The 24267-nt window shown below is 41.3% G+C and overlaps 1 protein-coding gene across 1 annotated transcript in view; it reads right to left on the bottom strand.

Annotated features, from left to right (window-relative positions):
• The window catches only part of LOC126160029 (protein FAN-like), a 174942-nt gene that overhangs the window by 118745 nt on the left and 31930 nt on the right, over positions 1 to 24267 (bottom strand). The window contains exons 2-6 of the mRNA XM_049916839.1: positions 22041 to 22274; positions 14776 to 14869; positions 14576 to 14689; positions 4222 to 4407; positions 3929 to 4000 (exon numbers count right to left, since the gene is read on the bottom strand). Of these exons, the coding sequence (XP_049772796.1) occupies positions 3929 to 4000; positions 4222 to 4407; positions 14576 to 14689; positions 14776 to 14869; positions 22041 to 22274 (700 nt within the window). The remainder of the gene's footprint in view (positions 1 to 3928; positions 4001 to 4221; positions 4408 to 14575; positions 14690 to 14775; positions 14870 to 22040; positions 22275 to 24267) is intronic.

Here is a 24267-nt window from a genome sequence, read left to right as displayed (position 1 = left end):
CATTGAGACATTTACCATGGCGTGGGCTGCAAGAAAACATGCCCACCAAAAGCTAGCTGCTGATCTGCAGACTGTAAGCCAGACATTATGCGAGTCCCTCCCACCATGACTACATTATCACATTCTAGGACCAATACAATAAAGTTCCACAAATATAATGTATTGACATCAATGATTTGCAATAAATAGGGACACCTTTCCTCCTGTAAAACCTTTGACTCCCTTGGTGAACAACCTTTTTCGGGTACCTGACTTGGTAATTTTGAAACCAGCAGTATTTTGGTGATAAATTGGTGATACATTTACAGGCTGGTATCAGGATGTGGGCAGTTTCTGAGAGGTACTTCAACATCTTAACTCCAGACATGAAAGCATACACTTTATTATAGAGAATGAAAAAGAAGATAATTCGCTGTTTTTACACGTCTTCGTGAGATGCAAAATCAATGACATATTTGGACATTTGGTGTATCAAAAGCCCCTTCATAAAATCTTAACTTATAGGCTATAAGTTGCCACAATCTGGCACATACAATGGGTATTCTTGAGACACTGATTCACCAAGCTGATAGCATCTCAAATGCAAACAACACGTGAGCAGATTTGGAACATCTCCAAACTTGTTCCTAGCAAGTAGGTATTCATTTAATCATATACAGAAAGTGCTCCAGACGTATAAATGGCAGAACAATGAAGACAGTGTCAAGATAACAGTTTATGTCATATACTGGAAACAGATATTTCAACGAAAATAGGCAAAGTGCTAAGAAAATACTGTGTTGAAGTCGTCCTTTGCCCTCCAGAAAAAAATCTGGTGTTTTTGGGTGCACCCAAAGACTACTTAAAACTAAGAATTTTTAGCATATTGCAGCCCCCTCAGCAACTGTGATAGACTAATAATATATTGAAAAATCCGCCTCAGTTGCGAAAATGTTCAGGTCTTTATCCAGGTTTCGGCTAGAATAATCTAGCCTTTTTCAGAAGCATAAAATTACTATAACGTGCCAGAGTAAGGCACAGTCAACATTACAAATTAAAACCTATAGTAGCATGGTACCATGTCAAATTAAAACTACTTAACTGAATTCAAGCTCTGGCATCACTTCAGCATGCGGTCGGTTGGCAGCGGCAACTACGTTGGCACTCAACATAGTTGCCGCTGCCAACTGTCCGCTTGGTGAAGTGATGCCGGGGCTGGAATTCAGTTCAGTAGTTTTAATTTGACATGGTACCATGGTACTATAGGTTTTAATTTTTAATGTTGACTGTGCCTTACTCTGGCATGTTACAGTAATTTTATGCTTTTGAAGAAGGCTAGATTATTCTAGTGAAAACCTGGGTAAAGACCAGAAAATTTTCACAACTGAGGCACATTTTTCAATATACTACTTAAAACATGTGCAAGGTAAATGTTTATAGGATTCCGTGTGAGTGTGGCAAATCCTATAAAGGGCAAACCACATGCACCGTTCAGGAGGTACCGTGAAGCGTAATTGGCGTACTCACCTGCACCAATGCAGCAAATCCTCTACTGACAAATGCTGCTTCTACTGGTCTATGATTAATTGCTATTGAATGAAAATAGTTGCCTCTGCTTCAAACTTTCAGAACTTCACCAATAGAAATATGACTGTCAGAGGACTTTGTCAGTTGGAATGATGGTTCCCAGTTGGACACTGCATTGAATCCAGTCATTGGGAAACTTTGTGGTCTGCTTAGCCAAGATCATTCTGCAGTTTCATTGACTAAAACATAGTCAGTCTAATATTGGTAAGGTGAGCTCACACCACAGATGGTGCTCAAAGCAATGTATAAATGTGCATCAGAAGTGCATGTATTCAAGTAACGCTTTTAGAGCAACATTTCAATTAACGACACATGAACAGGTGGGGACTTAAATAAAGTGACTCAGTGTACTTTAGCCAGTATACATTTGAAGATGACCAGAACACTCTACACCAAAACATCATATCAGGAAGTTATTGATCTCTTACAGTTCGCACAAAATTTCATGTAACAATCTATACACCAGGAAGGTTTTAAATTTCACATAGTCAACTGTGTAAGTAATATGACCAACGCAATCCAGCATGCTGTCAAGATGCCCAGATGATGCATGAACTGATCTGCAAGAGTCTCTTTGTCTAAGGATTCATTAGAGGGCAGATATGAAAAACATAAACACTCGTGCTCATAAATTAAGGATAATGCTGATACATGGTGAAACAATGCTCTGGTGGGCAGTTTGCGGGTTTAAATCACCTCGGGGTATGACCATGCGGTGCATTTGCCCTGCGGTCGTCGCACGGTGGCGCTGGCAGCAGTCCACATACACAGAGGTGTGTTGGTGCATGTCAGAGTACGGTGCAGCGAGTAAGTGTGCAGACGTTTTCAGGTGTGCTAATGGTGACTGTGTGTTGAAAATGGCTCAAAAAACACATACTGATGACGTTATGAGGGACAGAATACTAGGGCAACTGGAGGCTGGTCAAACACTGCATGTCATAGCACGGGCCCTCCGTGTGCAACAAAGCGTGATCTCAAGATTATGGCAACAATTTCAGCAGACAGGAAACATGTCCAGGCGCTACAGTACGGGACATCCACAGTGTAAAACACCACAAGAAGACCAATATATCACCATCACTGCCCGCAGACAGCTACGGACAACTGCAGATAGCCTTGTTCGGGACCCTACCACAGCCACTGGAACAGTTGTCTCCAGACACACAGTCTACAGGACACTGAACAGACACGGTTTATTCGACCAGAGACCTGCAAGGTGCAATTCCACTGACCCCTGGTCACAGGAGAGCCCGTAAATCCTGGCGTCAAGAACACAGTATATGGTCACTGGAACAGTGGTCCCAGGTTATGTTCACGGACGCGTCCAGGTATAGTCTGAACACTGATTCTCGCTGGGTTTTCATCTGGCGTGTACCAGGAACCAGATACCAACCCCTTAATGTCCTAGAAAGGGATGTGTATGGAGGTCGTGGTTTGATGGTGTCGGGTGCACATACACCCCTGCATGTCTTTGACAGAGGAACTGTAACAGGTCATGTGTATCAGGGCGTCATTTTGCACCAGTATGTGTACCTTTTCAGGGGTGCAGTGGGTCCCACCTTCCTCCTGATGGATGATAACGCATGGCCCCACCGAGCTGCCATTATGGAGGAGTACCTTGAAACAGAAGATATCAGGCGAATGGAGTGGCCTATCTGTTCTCCAGACCTAAACCCGATCGAGCATGTCTGGGATGCTCTCGGTCAACGTACCGCTGCACGTCTTTAAACCCCTACAACACTTCAGGAGCTCCGACAGGCATTGGTCCAAGAATGGGATGCTACACCACAGCAACTGCTCGACCACCTGAACCAGAGTACACCAAACAATTGTGTGGCTTGTATATGTGTGCATGGTGATCACACCCCATATTGATGTCGGGGTGAATGAACAGGACACAGTGGCATTTTGTAGCACATGTGTTTCAGGATGGTTTTCTCAACTTATCACCAATACCATGGACTTACAGATCTGTGCCGTGTGTGTTCCCTATGTGCCTATGTTGTTAGTGCCAGTTTTGTGTAGTGCCACGTTGTGTGGCACCATATTCCGCAATTATCCTTAATTTATGAGCATGAGTGTAGTTACCCCATGATGCACATACACTACTGTAGCAACTGTTTGTAAGGTGACACTGAGGGGGAGGAATGACTGTGTGACTGTGTGTGTGTGTGTGTGTGTGTGTGTGTGTGTGTGTGTGTGTGTGTGTGTGTGTGTGTGCATACACTCTGCCCTGCTTACTGTTGCAAAAGTATATATGAATACATCTAAACAGCACTAAAATATGAGTAGGATCTGAGTATTACCTTGATTAATATTAGGAAATCTACTAATTTGTCATAAACAATAAATGTACACTTACCACCTGCCTCAACAGAAATCTTCTTTTAATCAGCCTCTTTATATCCTTCAACTGAATCTTCAGTACTGGGTACTGCAACATATACAAATAATTAACATGGAGCTTGATGTTCTCTCTCTCTCTCTCTCTCTCTCTCTCTCTCTCTCTCTGTGTGTGTGTGTGTGTGTGTGTGTGTGTGTGTGTGTGTGTGGGTGGGTGGGTGCGTGCGCACGCACGACTGTATCAATAACAATGTCTGATATTATCAATAACAATAAACGAAGAACATTAACAAGTGTAAAAAGATAACCTACAGGTTCAATATTATTGTACGGTTGAAAATACAGCCTCTGCGATGTCAACAGTATCCTTCCAGGATTCACTACAAGTGGTGTTATCTTGCTTCCTTGAATTTCCATAATAACTTTTTCATACAGATCTTCCAGCCATAAAGTATCAAAACTGACACGTGACTGCCGTGAATATACAATAGTTGCTATCTGCAAAATAAAATGACATTCCATTAATTAAATATGCTACAATTATTGTAATTAGTGATATGTCACTTGCATAAATCATAAATGTAAAGTCCACATTATGTGAGAGACACATAGTATTTTCTGAAATTATTTGCTAATGTTAAACAGACATCAGTATGAACAATTATTTGAAACAGAATAAATATTTTGTCATTGGGAACTTCAGGGAAATGAAGCACTGCTTCCCAAAAATAAGAAATTTTTACAGTAATTCTGAGCCACGTTCTGGTTCGCGTTTGTGCTGTTGACAGGTTGGCATCGTGTATTTGGATTACGACCTCTCGTTTTCTTAGTGCATTCACTGGTGCCACTATGTTTGCAAGCTTTGTCTGTCCATGAGTGGCAGCAGCAGTGTTTATCAATAGTGAGTACTGTGGTACTATCTCTGAAGCGACCTCTAGCATTTCCAGGTTGTCGTGTGTCGGCCGTTCAGTTGGGACGGAGCAGCTGTGAGGTCCGACAACGCCAGTACTCGCTGAATGAGCTAGCAATATATGCACTGCCTGATGGAAGGATGTGGTCGCAAGAGTGCATGACCACGTCGAGGTCCGGATTCAGCGAGTTTAAGTTGAATGGATTGTTATATTCGAGTAGTGCAACTTTCACTTGTGTGTGTGTCCTTCCGTCAAAGTGACCTCATGCCATCAAGCTGTCAGTTGGCGGTTTTACACTCCAATGTTTTCCTTGCCTGACTTCATTGGCAACGGCTGATGGTTGGTCATTCGGTCGGTCGTCTCAGTGGCTGACGTGTATCTGGTCTTTCGACCGTTTCTGTGTTCTTAGCGTTCATGTCCATGTGCAATTCGTCTTGTTGCTGTATAGTGACTGTTTTAGCATTGAGTTGTTTTGGAATTGTCTTTTGCAGTTCCATGTGCATCTAGTCAGATTTTGAGTAGGCAGTTTGGTCTTAACCCTGTCTGCATAGTAGGATAGTTTTTGGCTGCCTGTCTCACCGCTTAAGCAGCTGTTGGGACTTTTCTCAGGTTGATCCTTGGAGCACTGTCTGTGGATCACTCCCTTCTTTATTTGGTCTGATTGTGTCAATTGTTTAAAAATAATATTTTGTTTAAATTATTCCTATTACTTGTGGCCTTCAGCTGACAAATAATTGAATTCTTTCTTAATAACAACTTCAGCCATCAGTATAGCTTGTGTTACAGTCAATTTTTTTAATGATTGTTTTAAAAATTATTCTGGTATTTTTAAGATGTAATTGTCTTCCTCATTTGTAATTCAGACCTTCAGCCATTAATTGCTCTGAAGTATTGCTTGTGGCCTTCAGCCGACAAATAATTTTGAATTCTTTCGTAATAAGGCCTTCAGCCGTCAGTGTAACTTGCATTACAGTCTATTTCTTTAAAATGATTGTTTTTAAAAAATTATTTCCTTAAATAAAGTGTACGTGTTTACTGTGCAACCAATGGTAACTGATTAGGCCCCATCCACACCTTTTCCTGCTTTCCCTAGGTCCCACGTTTCAAATTCTATGACCTGAAAACAACTGAACAGGATATTATATTTTCTCCTGTCAGTTTGAGGCATTGTTGCAGATGTAAATGTAGACAACAATCAAAGAAAGAAGAAGGCAGGATGGGAAGTATATAAGATTCAGGGTTACTCAGTTGTCACCTGATAAGTTGGGTTACAAGTGATAAATAGATTGATGCAATAGTTAGATAATAACAGAACAGTATCATCATCATCATCATAATCATCATCGTTACTTATACTACTGCTAACAACTTCAACAAAGAGAACACCACCACCAACAAAATGAAAGTGCTGAAACAGTAAAAGTAGCAACTTATTGTACAGTTGAGGTGCTGAGTAATGTCAGGCACATAAACAAGGTCGAAGATCACGTTCAGTTTTTAAAAAAAGACAAGTTCCAAAATTTGAAAACTTCTGATAAAACTTTCAATGTTACTTCATTTTTACAAAATACTGTTCTGAAATTTAATTTTTTTAAAACATAATTTCTTATAATCAAAACAAAACCACAAGATGTAATATAAACAAGAGGTGCTAAAATCTGTCCCCATAGTAGTGTCAATTTATTCTCTAGTTCTGCTCAATATATATTGGTACATGTCAGTACTGTTCGTAACTATGTCATCACGTTTTCAACTGCTACCAGCCAAAACGTTCACTGGTGCTAGAGCAGTGGCAGAGTATAGTTATATTGCAATTTAATACAAGTGTGTTATTTTATATCTCTGCTGTTTGATGAGTCCACCCTGACAGCTGAGTGGTCAGTGCGGCTGTCTGTCACGCCGAGGGGCCTGGGTTCGATTCCCGGCTGGGTCGGAGATTTTCTCTGCTCAGGGACTGAGTGTTGAGTTGTTCTCATTATCATTTCATCATCATCAGTGGAAGGCAATGGGAAGCCATCACTGGAATCACCGTCCTAGATACTCATGCAGTGGACCTCTCTGACGAGGCTTCCCCCATGACAAGACCTGCCATAACACAGAACACAAAGTTTTTGTTTGATGAAATCTGCACCGAGCAATGGTAAGAACCAGAGCAAGCAGGACAGTGTCACCACACCAGGGCAAGAATGGTGTTATGAGCTATGTGACCGGGAGCAGGGTAATAGTGCAATAAATGCACCCAAGAGCCTTATAAATAGCTATGAATTTTTTGAGGCCACTACACTACACTAGGTGAGAAACAACTGGGCTCCACCAGCTGCAGCAGTGGGTTCTAGACTGGGTGTGGATGACCACCTCCTACACTAAGTCTACCTTATAGGACTCAGTGCTGCTGACCTGCCTCTGTCAGACCCCTGCCAGAGGGCAGAGGGTCATGTCCCGAGCACAGCAGTTTTCACTCATTGCTACGGTAGACACGAGCTGGGCCTGAGTCACCAGGGTGCAGATGCTCTGCAGTGGAACACAGTAACAGCACAGAAAGGACTAATGTCAGGGCCTGGCCAACTGAAGCGGTCCTGGATTGCTGGCGGGCTGATGTCAGCACCACATGGCGATGATGCGTGCACATCTTTGCTTGGGCAGAAGCCAGCCATACATTGGCCATCACTGCCTGCTGTGCTGGAGTGGGATGTATCTGCCTCTCACTGTCAATGACGAGATGTGTAATGGAAGTCTAGTAAAATATGGAGTGATGCCAGAAATCAGTGTCACCTCCTACAGAGTGTGTCAGGAGATCTGATGTTGCAACCAGTGGACAGTGGAAGGTGCACCAACCCATGCAGCGTGACATCCAAATAGCTATGGTATCTTCGTTGTGATCATGTGTGTGTGAGTTGTGCTTGTGTGAATGTGTGGGATTTGGTCTATTTTGTTTTAAGTCACAAAAACAACTAGCATCACATGCGCCCATGTCAAAACTGTAGAACACGAATACAAAGAGAAGAGTTAAAAACGATTACACGTTAATCCCAATCAATGGAAGAGAAGATAGCTAAAAGCAAGTACATGGACAAAGGTCTATAAAATATACCATAGAGAAACAGAGGTCATGGACTAAAGATTAAATGTCCTTCACTATATTACTGAGACAGATAAAAAGTAAAACGTGGTCGACGGCGCGCTAAAATGGCCGGTAACTCAGATGGTAAACACAAATGAGACACTAAGTGGTTCAAAAAAGGGCATTCCATCAGGAAATCGTGGACTGTTAAAGGTTGAGGGCAGTGAGCACAAAATGGTGGGGGAGCACCACTTAACAAATGGTGATGCTAAAAACAATGCCCGATGTGTAACATAGCTAAAATGATCTCCTCATGGCAAGAGGGCCAAGAGGAGGTTGTCCAAGCTGCTGGAAGAGGCTTAATAACCCAGAGCTCATTCCCACGAAGGGAGGACCAGCGGTGATGCCAAAGTGACATCACCTGCTGACAGACAGCAACATAGAGATCATCAGAGTGTAAGAAGTAGTGGGCTAAGCTACAGAACTGCAGCCTTGGCAGCAGCATTAACATCCTTGTTTCCTATCAGGCCGATGTGGCCAGAAACCCATATAAACAATACAATGGCTCCATCAAGAGTGAGCAAGTGACAGCTTTCCTGGACCAGTTGCACTAAGGGATGAATGGTTTACAGCACACACAAGCTTTGTAGGGCACTGAAAGAGTTTGAGTAGACGACGCAATTGAAAAGTCTGTGTCACTGGATGTACTCGATACTGAAAAACATTGGTACCAGTGATGAAGGAACACTTGACATCACAGTCAGTCTGAGAGCCATCAGTGTATACAAAGGTACTGTCACAAAGTTCCTTGTGAAGGTCATAAAACTGAAGACGATGGAGCGAGGCTGGAGTAGTGTCCTCAAGAAGTGAATGAAAGCCAAGGTGCACATGGGCCCCCACATGAAGCCAAGGTGGTGAAGGGTTCACAGCAAACAGAAAAGGGGCAGGTAGCATGAAATTAAGCTGCCAGAGCACGAGCTGAAAGCGAACTCCAGAAGGTAACAGAGAAGAGGGATGTGTCCCATACTGGCGATCATAGGATTCATCAAGGAAGGTATAGGATGTGTGGCCATGCACGGCAGACAAACAGCATGCATATCTGCTGAGGAGAAAGTCACGGCAGTAGCACACTGGTAGTTCGGCAGCTTCTGCGTACAGACTCTCAACCAGGCTAGTGTAAAATGTACCATTGGATGAACAGATGCCATGATGGATAGTACTGAGACAGCATATGAAGGATGGATATGCAGGTGCGTAAACGAAACACCCATAGCCTAGTTCTGAATGGATAAGGGACCGGTACAAATGGAGGAAGTATGACTCAGGACATGTAGGACACTGAGGGCCGCGTACAGCGGACCGCAGCATAAGACACATGGGAGGACCAAGAAAGTTTCCTATTGAGCATGAGCCCCAGGAATGTCATAGTTTAAATGAATGGCACAGCAAGATGTAAAGACAGTGGAAGAAACCAACTGTGTGGCCAGAAATTAATACAAACAATTTTGTCAGTGGAAAAATGAAAGCCATTGTCGCTGCTCCAACAGTACAGATGATCGAGGCATCGCTGAAGATGCCACTCAATGAGACAGGTCTGTAAAGAACTGTAACAGATGGGGAAAATATCAATAAAAAGGGACCTGGAGATGCCAAGTGGGAGACAGGCCATTATAGAGTCAATGGTGATAGCAAAGAGGACAACACTCACAATAGAACTCCGAGGGACACCGTTTTCCTGGATAAAGATGTCTGACAAGGCAGAACTCGCAAGTACCTTGAAAACTTGGACTTTTAAAAGATCCTGAAGGAAACGGGGCATGCAGCAATGGAAGCTCCACACATAGAGAGTACAGAGGATACCAGTCCTCCAGCAAATGTCATAGGGATTTCTCCAAGAAACCATTCATGACATGGGTTGATAAGGTGACGAGATGGTCAACTGCAGATCAGCACACTCGAAATCTGCACTGTGCAGTGGTTAGTAAATTGACAGACTGGAGCCAATATGCCACTCGGCATGAATTATGCGTTCTCTCACCTTGCAAAAACTAGCTGGTGAGAGAAATGGGGTGGTAGATAAAAGGAAGGTGTTTGTCTTATCAGGCTTAGGAATGGGTATGACAGTGGCTTCACACCAGCATCTAGGAGACGTGCCCTTTGGCCAGATGCCATTGTACATACGAAGGAGAAAGTGCTTGCTCACAAGAGGAAGGTGCTGCAACATCTGAATGTGAACATCATCTGGCCCTGGGGCGGAGGATCAGGATGAAGTGAGAGCATGACCTAGCTCCCTCATACTAAAGGCGGCACAGCAGTACTGATGATTCTGAGAAGAGAGGGGTATCTCTCAAACTTTCTTCACTCATTTCCGATGGAGGAAGGCAGGGTGATAGTAGGAGGAGCTCGAAATCTCTGCAAAATGGGGGCCCAAGGTGTTGGAGATAGCAACAGGGTCCACTACGACATCGTCTATGTCAGGCCGGAAATTGGGGAATGGACCTTGGTCCCAGAGAGCAGTCAGATGTTGGCCCATATGACAGAAGAGAACTGTTAAAAGAACTAGTAAATGAAATCCAACTAGCTTTTATGTTATTCCGAGGAGCACGACAACACTATGCATGAAACCATTTATAATGAATGCAGTTTGTCATCATAGTATGACAGTTAAAAATATGGAAAGCACGTCTATGTGCATGAATGGCATCACGGCATGTATCAGTCCACCAAGAGACCAGAACACGGCATGGTAAAGAAGAAGTGCGAGGAATGGAATGTTCTGCAGCAGTAAGCATAACGTTTGTAAGATATTCTACATGGTCATCACAGCTGACAAAATGTTGTTGTCAAAGGTCGCAAGGGAGGAGTTAAGCCTCTAGTTAGCCTTACAAAGCTGCCATTTGGGTGTGCACATAGGTGGGGTAAGAGTCAGCAATCGGATGGTACATGGGAAATGGTCCCTCGAGTGTGTGTCAGAGAGAACGGACCACTCAAGATGATGGGCAAGCTGGGCAGTGAAAAAGGAGAGGTCTGAATGGGAATAGGTGTGAGTGGAGTCTGAAAGGAACATGGTTGCTCCTGTGTTAAGGTGATTGAGAATATCAGCCAAGATGGCACCTCGCTGATAGATTCTGGGAGAGCCCCACAGGGGATGGTGCACATTACAGTCATTGAGCAGCAGAAATGGGTGAGGCAGTTGCCCAATAAGCTGGAGGAAGTCTGCCCAGGTGACACCAGATGACGGAGGGATGTAAATGGTATAAAGACAAAAGATCAAGCGAGGAACGAAAATGTGGACCGCAATAGCTTTGAGCTGGGTAGTCAGGGAGATGAGCTGACTATGATCATCATCCTTGATGAGCAGCATGACTCCTCCCCCTTGAGATGAAATGCCATCCTTGGGGTGAAGGTCAAAGTGGACCGGGAAGAAATGCAAGAACTCAAAGCGGCTGAGGACACAATTTTGTTTCCTGGAGGCAGAGTACAAGACGATGCTGCAATTCTAAGAGCAGCCATAAGTCTTCTTTGTTGGATCGAAGGCCATGAACATTCCACTGGAGGAGAGTCATGATGAGGAAAAAAGAAGAGGTGTCACCTCAGCAGCTGCTGAGTGCCAGTCTTTGAAGACTCACTGTTACAGGGCACAGGGGCAGGAGGAGCCTGCTCCACGAGGTCTACAGAGACATCGGCATTATTCCTCTTTCATTCTGTGGAGTACAGGGCAGAAAAACGGTTGGTGGTGTGCATCTGTGACATGCAGGTCAGCCGAGCGAGGGTATCACGTGGCTACAACGTCGAAGAGGATCTCCAAATCGGCAAAGGAAAAGACTGTTTTGTTTGATTTCTTGGAGCCTTCTCAGTTGGCAGAGGAAGACTCAGATGTTTTTTGGCTGTGGGGACATAGGAAGTCTTCGCAAGAGTATTCCTTCTGTCCTTTCTGCTCTGCCGGTTGTGTAGCAGGTGACTCCGTTCGATGAGGCATAGGTATGGTGGCTTGTTGCACAGCTGGAGGAGGAGACGGGGACACTACCATGGCGCTGGGCGATTTCACAACCGTGATGCTAAATTTGAGGCCACATGTCTGCGTGGCCATGTCTTTTGTGGAGCAAGATGTAGCAAGAACAGTACTGCATGTACCAGATGGTAGAACGCAGGGTTTCCAACTAGTCAACAACTTGCGAGTGACTGGGTAAGGCACTTTTCCTTCACCCGGTCTCTTGGACAGCCCGCTCATTGAGATTCTTGGGAGATGGGGGCATAGTTTCCCTTGCAGTTGATACAGTGAGGAGAAGGAGGTGGACAATTGCCTTTGTGAGCATCCCTACCACAGGTTACACATTTGGCCAGGTGTTGACAGGATTCTCGAGTGTGGTTGTAATGATGGCACTGGTAGCAGCGCATCAGGTTTGGAATGTACAGTCATACTGTGATAACTCTGATCTCTGATGGAAGGAACCCTCTACCAAAAGTGAGAAAAAGAGTGCATGTGGGCACTAAGGATGCATTTACTTTTGTCACCACTCGATGGACTGCAATGACACCCTGATTAGAGGTACATTTGAATTTCTATCTCAGTCAGACCACTGAGCAGCCTAGTGTAAATAACACCATGGGAAGAATTAAGCATCGATGGACCTCAGCATGAACAGGATAGATGTGGAGGAGCGAAGCTGCAAGCAGTTTTTGTGCTTGAGAATCAGTAGTAGTCTCCAAAAGCAAAGCACCATTGTGTAAATGACAGCAGAATTTCACAGGGCCAGCAATTGCATCAATTCCTTTCTGAAAAATAAATGGATTTACTGTGACTGATCGTCTTCAGTACATGAAACCACAAGGAACAATGGTGCAGCTGGGAAGGTCTCTGATTTGTTAGCCTCATTCCATTTATGTTTAGTAGACATAGACTGAGATGATGTTTGGCTCAATGCAAGAAAATCCCCACATGAATGCCAGTGTCTCCGATGGCACACTCCTTCCAACTGGGAGCCCCCCTCAGAAAGGAGTCCACCTGCCTTATGTGAGTGTTCATACCTCAGGTCACACCTACTGAAAACGTGACAGACACTATCGGTAGTTAAGGATGGTAGCAGCTCAGGCAATCACCCCTCCCTGGCTCTGGCCTTTACCAGGGGGTATGTGCAAATCTTACCTGTCAACCCAAGTCTGAGAATTACACACTACCCACTCACCTGTTGCGCATCAGATTCTTGGTCTGTTCTTCAGGAGTGCACAGGGAGGAAGAAGAAAAAGATGAACCTCAAACGCCAAAGTGGAGGAAGGGTAGGAGAAGGGGAATGAAAAAAGAAAGAAGGGACAAAAGACAATGGAGAGACTGTTCTGATATCAGCGACTAAATACACAGAACACATTTCCAGCAACATCCCAGACGTTCCCCAAGAGAGGGGATAAAGAATAGCAAGAGGATATATATGCAGCACGGAAACAAAAAGGTGCTGGAAAGGCTGGGGCCTTGTGGTAGCCAAGCACAAAACCACCAAAGAGTGGCGAGACCCCTTGGGGCTGAAAGTGTGTGTATTGTCTACTTTAGAAGAAGGCTTGTTTAACAGTCTTTTTGCTGTGCCTGCCTGCGACTTAACATCTTGATATATAGTGAGTTGCAATTGTCCTTTACATAATACTGTCATTATTCCACCCTGGATTTTCAATTGTTTGATTTTGTGAATAATAATTTAGGATGAAGAATTGGATTTGTTGAAATCACAGAGTCTAGGGATAGATTTAGCTGTTGTGAACCTTGTTACACCCCTTTCTGACATGTCATCCTAAGATGTGTTGCATTTGTGGAGGATCTCCTGCCATCAGCTGACACAGGGGGTTGGTCAAACAAATAGTTATTGCAAATAGCAAGACTGCACACTGTCAGATATATGTACAGTATTTAACAAAAATTCTGAATATAGCAGGTGAATTAAATAAAAACTTAGTTTACACAGGAATTCAAATAACATTCTTAGAAAATGGCTTTCTAAGATTACTGACAGAAAAAACCTTTATGATACTGACAAGCGGGGGACTGAGTCAACAATTAAATTGCTGAACACTAAGGACTCTCATGGACAATATGTAATACCCAGGATACTAAAGTACTATGCTGTATATGTTAAGCCCTTAAATTACCCACATTTGTAATTTTCGCTTTAGGAATAGTCAGTTTCTTCAATGACAAACTACTTCATAGTGAAATTGCTTTACAAAAAGGGAAAACAGGATAATGTTGACAATTTTAGACATGTTTGTACTTCCTGTGTTACACTGTTGATTATGCTAATATATACCCAGCAGCTGTTGTCTGCATATGATATGTGCAAATTTTATTTTATTTATTATATTCTGACATTAATTTCATGTACCGACAAGTTCCATGACCATGGAGAATTGTTCCTCAAGTTGGCCCTATGGAACTAGACACATAAAATAAAAAGAAGTACAAGCATTACACATGTTTGTGATAATCCATTAAGTTTGTAGGAGACATTCAGTTTGGATTTTTTTATAACAACAGTACTTTATCAATAAAACTTACTTCATGAATGGGCAAATTGTATTTTTGGTTTGTCTAAGACCATTAAAAAATGTTTATGTGGCATATGATTCTGAAGTATGTCCCCTTTGTGATACAAAACACATTTATAATTCTGCAGATGAAGTGCACAACTTCAAGCTAAAATTAACTTACCATACTGTTTTGTTCAGCAGCTGGAAGGGTTGAAGCACGATGAAGTTGACAAATCTGCAGTAAACAATCACTCACTTTTGCATAATTGAGAAGAAACAGGAACTGCCTTTTCTCCTGTAATAAGATTTCATTTTATTGGATTTACAAAATATATGTGCATATCAAAATGTATCAGTACTTTGCTCTTGTATTTGACTCACATTTTTGAATGTATATGGTGCCAAGATATTTCTCTCCAGCATTTCTATATACTGATTGCATTCAATCACAATAACATTATTCTGTGCTGATATCCTGTAAACATACAAAATTATTTTTCAGCAACAATAAACCAGGTGCTGGTTTCAAAGAAGTGACGAAAAACATCGTAAAATATAACTATGACAAGCAGGACAGTGTTGTAATCTGCACAGGAGCTAAAGACATTTACGAAAACAATGCTATGAAAATGTATACACAGCTCTTGACTCTTTTGCTAGTACTGTCAAATACAAACATTTTACTGGTGAACTTTACCCACAGGCATGATTTACCTGAATGGTCATCTGTGAATAAGGAAATTCACAGAATTAATGTGAAACTTAAAAGTAGTTGTAGGCTATTCAGCAATGTGAAATTAATTGACTCAAGTACACTTGACAGATAATGTTTTACGAAACATGGGCTTCACCTTAACAGAAATGGAAAGGCCAGGTTAGGAAACTTAATAAGGGAAGCAATTAAATGCAATTACAAAGTGACAGCCACTGAACTGGGATGGTATAAATCTCCAATAGCAGAAACACCAGCAGAAACAGGAGCTGCATGCAAATGGACCATCCAAAAAACAGTAGCAGCAGAGGAACCTACTGCTGAACCAACATTAGCAGCAGCAGAACTAACAACAGAAGCAATAGTTACAGCACCAAAAACAAACCAACCAGAATCATTAGCAGTCACAGCAACATTAGAAGCAGTAGTTCCAACATCAATAATCAAGCAACCAGAATCACTGGCATTCACTGCAACAACACACAGCAGCAGCAGTGGTAATAGGAGCAGTCATCACATCAGAAGAAGGCAGCCACCCTTGAGAAGCCAGGATTTTTGCTGGGGCAAAGCAGTGAACAACAGCACATAACAGGGAAAGAGATAAATGCTTGCAAGCAGAGGAATCTACAACAAGGATTTTTGGTACCCGGCCTCAGTTACAAGACTAACATAAGGCAGATACCTTCAGATACACCAACTTCCAAGTATAACTGGCAACAGACTCACCTCCACTGTCATCAACAGATGAATAACCATGCCACCAGCTCATCTAAAGAATTTTTTAGCACCAGGTCTAAAGGGAAAGGCACCACCAAGATAAGTGAAAACAAATGCCTAACAGTGCTTCACCAAAACATTTATGCCATAAAGAACAAAGCACAACAGCTAGAAGTAGAATTGGAAAATTTTGATAGCCAAATTTTGTGTATCACTGAACACTGGTGCAAAGGGAAGGAAATTGAACACATTGCATTAGCCTCATTTGACCTCGCATGTTACTATAGCAGAATCTCAATGAATGGTGGAGGTTCATGTATCTATGTAAAAAAAGGTATGTCATTTAAAGTTAGATATGATCTTTTAGATCTAGGTGAGGAAAAAACATTTTGAACTTTCCGCTGTTGAAATAATACGACCTGGCATAGCAAAAAAATTAGTCATATTTTGTGTGTACTGCTCTCCCAGTGGAGACATTGATATATTCTTCTCAAAACTGAATCAAAGCTTAGACAAGGTTTCTAGACCAAAAGCAAATGTAATTATCTGTGGTGACTTAAACATTAATATGATGAAGCCTGATAAGGCTAGCAACATATATGTGAATATTATAAGCTGCTATGGAATATCCTCCCTTGTTAATTGTCCAACTAGAATAACGAAAGAATCCTCCTCATCTATAGATCATGTAGCTACAGATATTGATAGTAAAAAATGTCATATTGTTGTCCAAAACCTGGGCTTATCAGACCACCTCTGCCAGATCTTAAAAACTAACATTCATGTAGAAACTACTCCTAAACTTTGTACATACAAAAGAATGTTTTCCAAATCAGCCCTGTATCAGTTTAAATCCCAGCTCGAATATGAAGATTGGAGGGAAGTCTATGCAGAAACCAATGCAAATCAGAAATTTATCAAGTTCATGTCAATTTTTAAACTCAGATTTGAAGAGAGGTTTCCCAAAACTCATTATCAAATTAAAACTACAAAGAGAAATCAATGGGTGACTACAGGTATCAAAAAATCCTCAGAAACTCTTAGATATCTCAACTCCATAAAAAATAATCAATCTAATCCAGAAGTTCTGCAATTCTACAAAAAGTACAGGAAAATATACAGAAAGGTGTTGCTAGCCGCAAAAAAACTTTCAAACAACAAAATATTACTTGAAGCTGAAAACAAGAGCAAAGCAGCCTGGAACATAGTCAAACAGGAAACATCTAACTCTGCTAAAAAGGACCTCAATTCACATATTAAAAACAAAGATGTACCAGTAGGTAACCCTAAAAAATTAGCTGATTTTGTAAACTCATATTTCAGTAGTATTGCAAAAAAATTACAGCAGAAATTTCCAGATACGTATGATTTACCTACTCAGAACCAGCCAACAAACTCAATGGTGCTCTTGCCAACTACAGAAAGGGAAGTGGCAATAGTAGTACACCAACTAAAAAATAAAACTTCAGTAGGACTTGATGAAATCCCAGTCTGCGTAATTAAAGATTGTATAGACTCCATAAAGGGCCCATTAACAGACATAATTAATGAATCTTTCGAATCTAGATACTTTCCGGAGTACCTAAAACAAGCAAAAGTTATACCTATCCTTAAAAATGGAGATGTGGAAAATGTAGAGAACTACAGGCCGATCTCTATACTGTCTACCATTTCTAAAATAATAGAAATACTAGTCAAAAAGAGACTGCTAAATTACCTGAATAAATATAATCTTCTTTCCAATGACCAATTTGGTTTTAGGCCCGGAAAAGGCAAACAATCTGCTATAGCACAGTTCACTAAAGTAATTTTAGAAGCACTGGACAAAGGTGAAAATGTAAGTGGTATCTTTTTAGACTTGTCCAAGGCCTTTGATACAGTTGACCACAAAATCTTACTTCATAAATTAGGGCAAATAGGAATAAGAGGTGTGACAAAGAAGTGGTTCAAATCATACTTGGAAAACAGAGTTCAACGAGTTGAGATATCACAAGTTTCAAACAATTCCCTTATAAAACAGCTGTCTGACCCAGAAAATGTGAATATAGGCGTCCCACAGAGAAGTGTATTAGGCCCAATGTTGTTTCATATTTACATTAATGACTTCCCACAAAGTATCAGACATGGAGAAAAAATACTTTTTGCTGATGACAGCAACATAGTAATAACAGGTGAAAATCCAACACAACTGTCAGAAAGAGCAAACGAGGCTCTCAATGATGTCCACAACTGGTCATTAAAAACTAAAGTAACCCCAAATGTAAAGAAAACTAACTATATTAACTCCCAATTGAACAAAAAGCACAATGCCACTAGAATAAAAGTTAATAATAATGAATTAGAATGTGTAACAAGTACCAAATTCTTAGGGATGAATGTAGACAGCCAACTGAAATGGACAAACCATGTCAACATTTTGGCAAGGAAATTATTCACAGCATGCTATGCTCTTAGAATCCTTGCACCGGTATGCAATAATACCTGTCTTAAAATAACATATTACAGATATCTACACTCAGTCCTCAGCTATGGGATCATGTTTTGGGGAACAAGTGCTAGTAACATACAAACTGTGTTCAAAGTACAAAAAAGAGCCATAAGGATAATAACAAACAGCAACAACAGGGCCCACTGTCTAGAATTATTTAGAAAGCTAGGAATTCTAACTGTTTCTTGTGAGTATATCTTTCAGAACATAATGTTCATTAAGAAAAATCTCAACATGTACAACACAAACAGCCTAATACATGACCATGAAACAAGAGCTTGTCACCACCTCCATCTAGATAGAAAGAATAAGGCAAAGACGCAAAAAAGTATATTTTATAATGGGATAAAACTGTATAACAAATTACCACAAGATATTAAAGAAATAAATGAGCCCCTCACTTTCAGACAAAAGCTTAAAACCTTTTTAGTAAGTAACAGTTGTTATACTGTAAAAGAATATTTAACATAGATGTAGATTATTAGCAACATATGACATTATCACCAAAATATTATGTAATTATAAATGTGTGAATGACTAGTTATAAAAACTACACAAAATATGAGAAGCCTGTTTCATTTTAAATGTAAATGTGTGCTCATGTGTTGTAAACTGACGACATCCATACAATATTTATTGTTCCACGGATGAATAAATAAATAAATAAATAAATAAAAAACCATTTAAACACACACACACACACACACACACACACACACACACACACAAATAGTGGCAAGCAGAATTTTTTATTTCATTTAATGAGACATTCTCAGTGCAGAGAAGACCTATAAATTGATAGAAGTATGGAATTTTACATCATTTTACATTACCAATGGTACTATTCATTTAATTAATAAGAGAAGTGACAATTTTAATATTATGATAGCTTTTAGCAGTTAATGTCCTCTTTTATGAAATGGAATGAAATTCTACTTCAGAGACACAATTACACAGCAGACAATTACAGTCAGAAGCCTGGAGACAAAAGTCCTGAAAAATGATCATCACTAAAGCAAACAGAAAGCTACTTTTGAACATAATGAATAACAACAATGCAACATACAGCTACAATTATTTGCTAATAGTGGGCTGTCACAAACTGAAATTTAATTCTTCTGGAGGTACAGTCAAAGATAAGTGAAGATTGGAGAAAAGGAAGATGATGATGAAAGCGCTCTCTCTCTCTCTCTCTCTCTCTCTCTCTCCCCCCCCCCCTCCTCCACATGATAAGAAGTAGATATAAATGTTGTGATAAAGGTGGGGGGAGGGTGGGGGTGGGACTGAGAGGGCGAGAGAGGGAAAAGAGGTGGGGGTGGGGGGTGCCAGTTTATGAAGATCATTACAGGGGAATCACAGTTTCAGATTGGGTGCGCAAGGGGCAGAAAACTAGCTATGGCCTTCACAGAGAAATCATTCTGTCATTTGCTCATTTGCTTTAAGACTGAGAGAAGAGGAGTAGAAATTATGAAGAGAAGGTTCAATGCAGCTAGCAAATGGGAGGAACTGTATAGCTAATGGATGAGGAGAGGGCAGGGTTAGGAAAACACAAAAGCTTCCTCCTTGAAGGATTTTTATGCATAATGAAAAGCATAAATAAATTTAATCATTTTAAAGATATCCAATAATCCTATAAAACTGAGATCATATTCCAAATAAAATGTGCCACACAACTCGTGTGTCATCTAGTGGCAAAGCCATTTACTTCTCTCTCTCTCTCTCTCTCTCTCTCTCTCTCTCTCTCTCACACACACACACACACACACACACACACACACACACAAATTGATTTCACTGAATCAGCATTGTAGCTCAATTGGGTTCGTGTCAATTGTATCAAGTGGTGTGGACAAGTGGAGACAGGAGGTAGATAGTGGGAAGGAGGGTTGGAGAGAAGTGCTATATCCACAAATAGCCAGATATCAGTGCACACATCAGAATCCAGGAATGAAAGACCAAGAGCTGCAAGACAGAACGACCACCTGTGGAATGAATCGTGGCTCCAAATGGTAGCTGAGCTAAACAGCTGACAGAGCACAGGACCCAGACAAGGGCAAGACCAAAGCAACCTATGTAAATATTGTCATGCAAAGTGGAAATCTTCACCACAAGAATGTCAACAAGCCAAGAGGAAAGAGAGAAAGAGAGAGAGAGAGAGAGAGAGAGAGAGAGAGAGAGTCCCAATTGCGGCCAGAGAGCAAGACCAAGGGCCAAGTGAGGTGGTTATCCAATAGTCCACAACAAAGCAATGATGATAACCAACAATATCAGATGCAAGTACAGAAATGACTGACCACTTGCTAGGAGGCTGTATTCATATTAGCTGTGAGGCCAGTGTATTCACGTGACAAGATAAGTAACGCACTCATGCTCACGCACAGTGCTGCAGTGAGACTGTGCCCTCTAATGGACATCTAGGTCAATTGTCAGAGCTGAGCATTCGACTTACGCAGAGATGGATACCAGAGGAAGTGTGCCTGACAGATTTGAAGGAGAGGCAGAAATTGCACAGCATAGCAATGTGACTTTGGTGGGCAAGCTCTAGATAAGGAAATTGCTTGGACCACACAATGATGTGAATGAATGGAATGTTTAAGGGAGATAGAACAGAGGAAGAGGGAGAGACTGGACAGGGTGAGTGTTGAATGAGTGAAGGGATGGAGGTGAGCGGGTGACAGAGGCTAATGGATATCAAGGCTAAGAGGACTGCAGGATTGGAGGGAAGGAACCAGCTGGCTTGGGTTTCGAAACAGCAAGTGAAGTTAGGTGGAAAACCCTGCTCTTGGTCACAGTTTGGTGTTGGTCAGTCATTCAGGTGGCCAGCTGGTTCGTGGTCAAGCCCACATAAAAGGTTGTGCAAAAGTCAGTATGGCCTTATGTGGTTATAGTAGGGGACATGTGTTTGTAAACTAGATATCAAATGTAAGGCCTGTCTGTGAAGGTCTTAGTAAGACATAAGGGGTTGCTCAACATTGCAGATGTGCTGTCAATGGGTGGTTTGACTGTATGGGAGAGACTTCTTACTGTGGAAGTATCAATATGCAGGTAATGTCACGTGTTTAGTGAGCTCAATATGGACAGAGGTTTTTTAAGGAGCCATCAACAAATGGAGATCAACAACAGGAAGGTGTCATGCTGGGCTGAGGAGAAACAAGAGAGAAGATGTTGAGACAGTGGCAAGACGAGCACAGAGTGTCTTGGTCCTGAGTCCAGATCATCAAGATACCATCAATGAACTAGAACCAGACACGGGGTTCCCTTTCCTGGTTCAAGTTCACTGGGTGTGTTTTATCTTCCAATTTCATACCATCAACACAGTCATATGGACATATGAATGGTCCATAAATTATGGACTAGGGGAGCTGGTGCAACAGTTGTTTATCTTTCACTGCTCAAACTGCAGTTCCCAGCTATATCCTGGACCTATCTTGTCTACGATGTGTTCCGCACTACCCAGTTCTTCCAGTGGACATTCTACAATGGAAGAACTGGGTAGTGCAACAGTCATCACAGACTACACATGCATTATCTATGAGCTGGTTATCAATTTGGGCTTTGCACTTGAACACGAATAGTTCATGGTCCAAAACGACTTGTGTTCTACTGTTAACAGTTGAACTGAGGTTATTACGGTTCGTGCTTTGTTATTTTGTGTAGCACTGTGTAATACAATGAACAGTGTCATAGTGCAAAAAGAACAGCATGCTTCTCTCTAAATCACATACTTACTTAGAAAATACATTATTGTTCCACTCATCTATTTTGGTGCATTCTTTCAGAGGTACTTTTATGAGAGGCTTCATGATATCTTTAGGTTCAAAAACAATGGATTTGGAACACATCTTAAGACGACCAATATCTTTTCTGCTTTCAATTTCTACTTCACTTGCATCAGAATGAAACATATATGCACTGAAGTCTTCAAAATATATTTCTCCTGGTTCCAAAAGAAGTAGCGAAAATCTGAAACATTCACAAAAACAGAACACACGAGACATTGTTAGATACTATTGCTTGTGAGTGTTACCCAAGTATTATTTAAAAGTAAATATATAAAAGAGAATATATTAGTTAATAAATATGTGAGAAAATTTGTCTAGGGTAAGTCACGTTTTTTTGGAGATCTCTCAAAAGAATAAATCATTGTACATCAGTAATATTAAGCTTTCCATTGCTAATAATTATCCCTCCACATTCCTTTTTCTCATTTTAACTCCTTTACACACTCTGTTTCCTACTTCAGTTTTTCTGGAAAGTTTTAAAAATGCAGTTTCTAAACTGATATGAGGTCACATAAAAGAGCCAACAATAGAACAGCATAAATTACATTTTGTGACTGAGGGACTGTTTATGTGGAATTTCCATGTTGTCTGTTCCAAAACACTAAGCACTGGAGTTTCTGAGTGGTCAGGATAAGATTGGTTGTTGTTCTATAACAACACATCCTTTCATTCAATCCCCAGTCATTTTGTTTCTGGGTCTTACGTAACTCCAAGCTTGTCCTTAGTCACAATGTAATTCAGATAGTCATTACCTTCTTCACAGTATCATATTAAACACAGTAAGGAATTTCATATTCAAAACTCTGCAAGGTTTTCTCTGAGAAAGCATGCAGTTCAGTGAACACACAGTTTGCATAAATTCATGCTATCTCACAATTTTGTTGAATAGGAAATCTGCGAAGAAGGCACAGCTCTGTCATGGAAAATCAATATCACTTTTGTCTTCTACAGTCATCTGTAATTACAGACACTCATCCACTCAATTCCTCATCCTTCCCATTAGACAGCACTTCACTGAATTGTTGTACATGTTGCCGTACTCACTGACCCCCTCTTGTTCTGCTCACCACAGAAACCACAAATTTGGTAGTGAATGCCAGTGAGTAACAGTCCATGTTATTCAGAAACTACAAGACTGTGTACATTTTCCATAGAGTAAGCATATAGATTTTCTTTTATATTACTCCAGTTCACTGTCAAGTGTCACTTGTCTGTCACCTCTAATAGTGATGTTTCTGTCATGCTGGCAGGTCTGATTACTTAGTGTACATTTACTATTTGATGAGAATTCCAAGATGAAACTGCACAGCAGTTATGGGGTGAATACAGTTCTAATTGTGATCCAGGAATGTGTTTAAAGAGAATGAGTGATTACTTACACCTCCAGAATACTTGTCAAGTATCAGAAGACTTACTCTATGACTGAGACAGTGTGTCTTGCAGTTGATTGGGCAATCAGTAGTTCACATGGTAGAAGTGTTGGTCAACTGTTGCAGGATGGACTAGGGTCAGGTCACTAGGTCACAAGCTTTTTTAAACCTAGTGCAAGTCTGGGTCAGGTGATAGAGGATGTAGGTTCACTTTGTAAAGACTTCACGAAGAAAGACACCCTGGTAATAGAGGGTGGGGCGGGCAACAGCATAGATAGGAACCCTAGTTATTAAAACGAGAGTGACCTGGTAAAGCTAGCTTCAGCAACGAGACATACTGGTGTTAGGCTTGTGTCTGTTCTGAGGTGCCATGACTGGCATCATTTAAACTCTTCTGTTAGGAGAGTTAATTTAGAGGTGGAACGGCTGCTTGGATCAGATATGGGGTCTCATATTGGTGTGGTTCATGTTGACCGTATCAGCAGGTGGGACTATACTAGGCATGGCCTTCACCTCAACAGGAAAGGGAAGGGAAAACTGTCTGGGCTAATAGCAAATAACTTAAGGGGAGGCACTGTCACAAGTGATAAAGTACCAGTGGTTACAAGTGACAGATCAGCAGTTTTTTAGGGTTGGGAGGGCAGAAACAATAGACGTTCAGAGACAGGCTGAAAATGACATTCACAATGATAAAATAGGCAGCCAGAAAGCAAATTTTAATGTACAAAATCCATGCAGACAGCCTCTGATTGAAACTAAAGATACTCAAAAATTGGCACAAAAATTAGGTTCATCCAGTTGTAA

The sequence above is a fragment of the Schistocerca cancellata genome, chromosome 2 (genome assembly GCF_023864275.1).
Source record: "Schistocerca cancellata isolate TAMUIC-IGC-003103 chromosome 2, iqSchCanc2.1, whole genome shotgun sequence".
Taxonomy (NCBI): Eukaryota; Metazoa; Arthropoda; class Insecta; order Orthoptera; family Acrididae; genus Schistocerca; species Schistocerca cancellata.
Note: the sequence above shows the minus strand (reverse complement) of the source record. Positions and strands in the feature narration are given on the sequence as shown.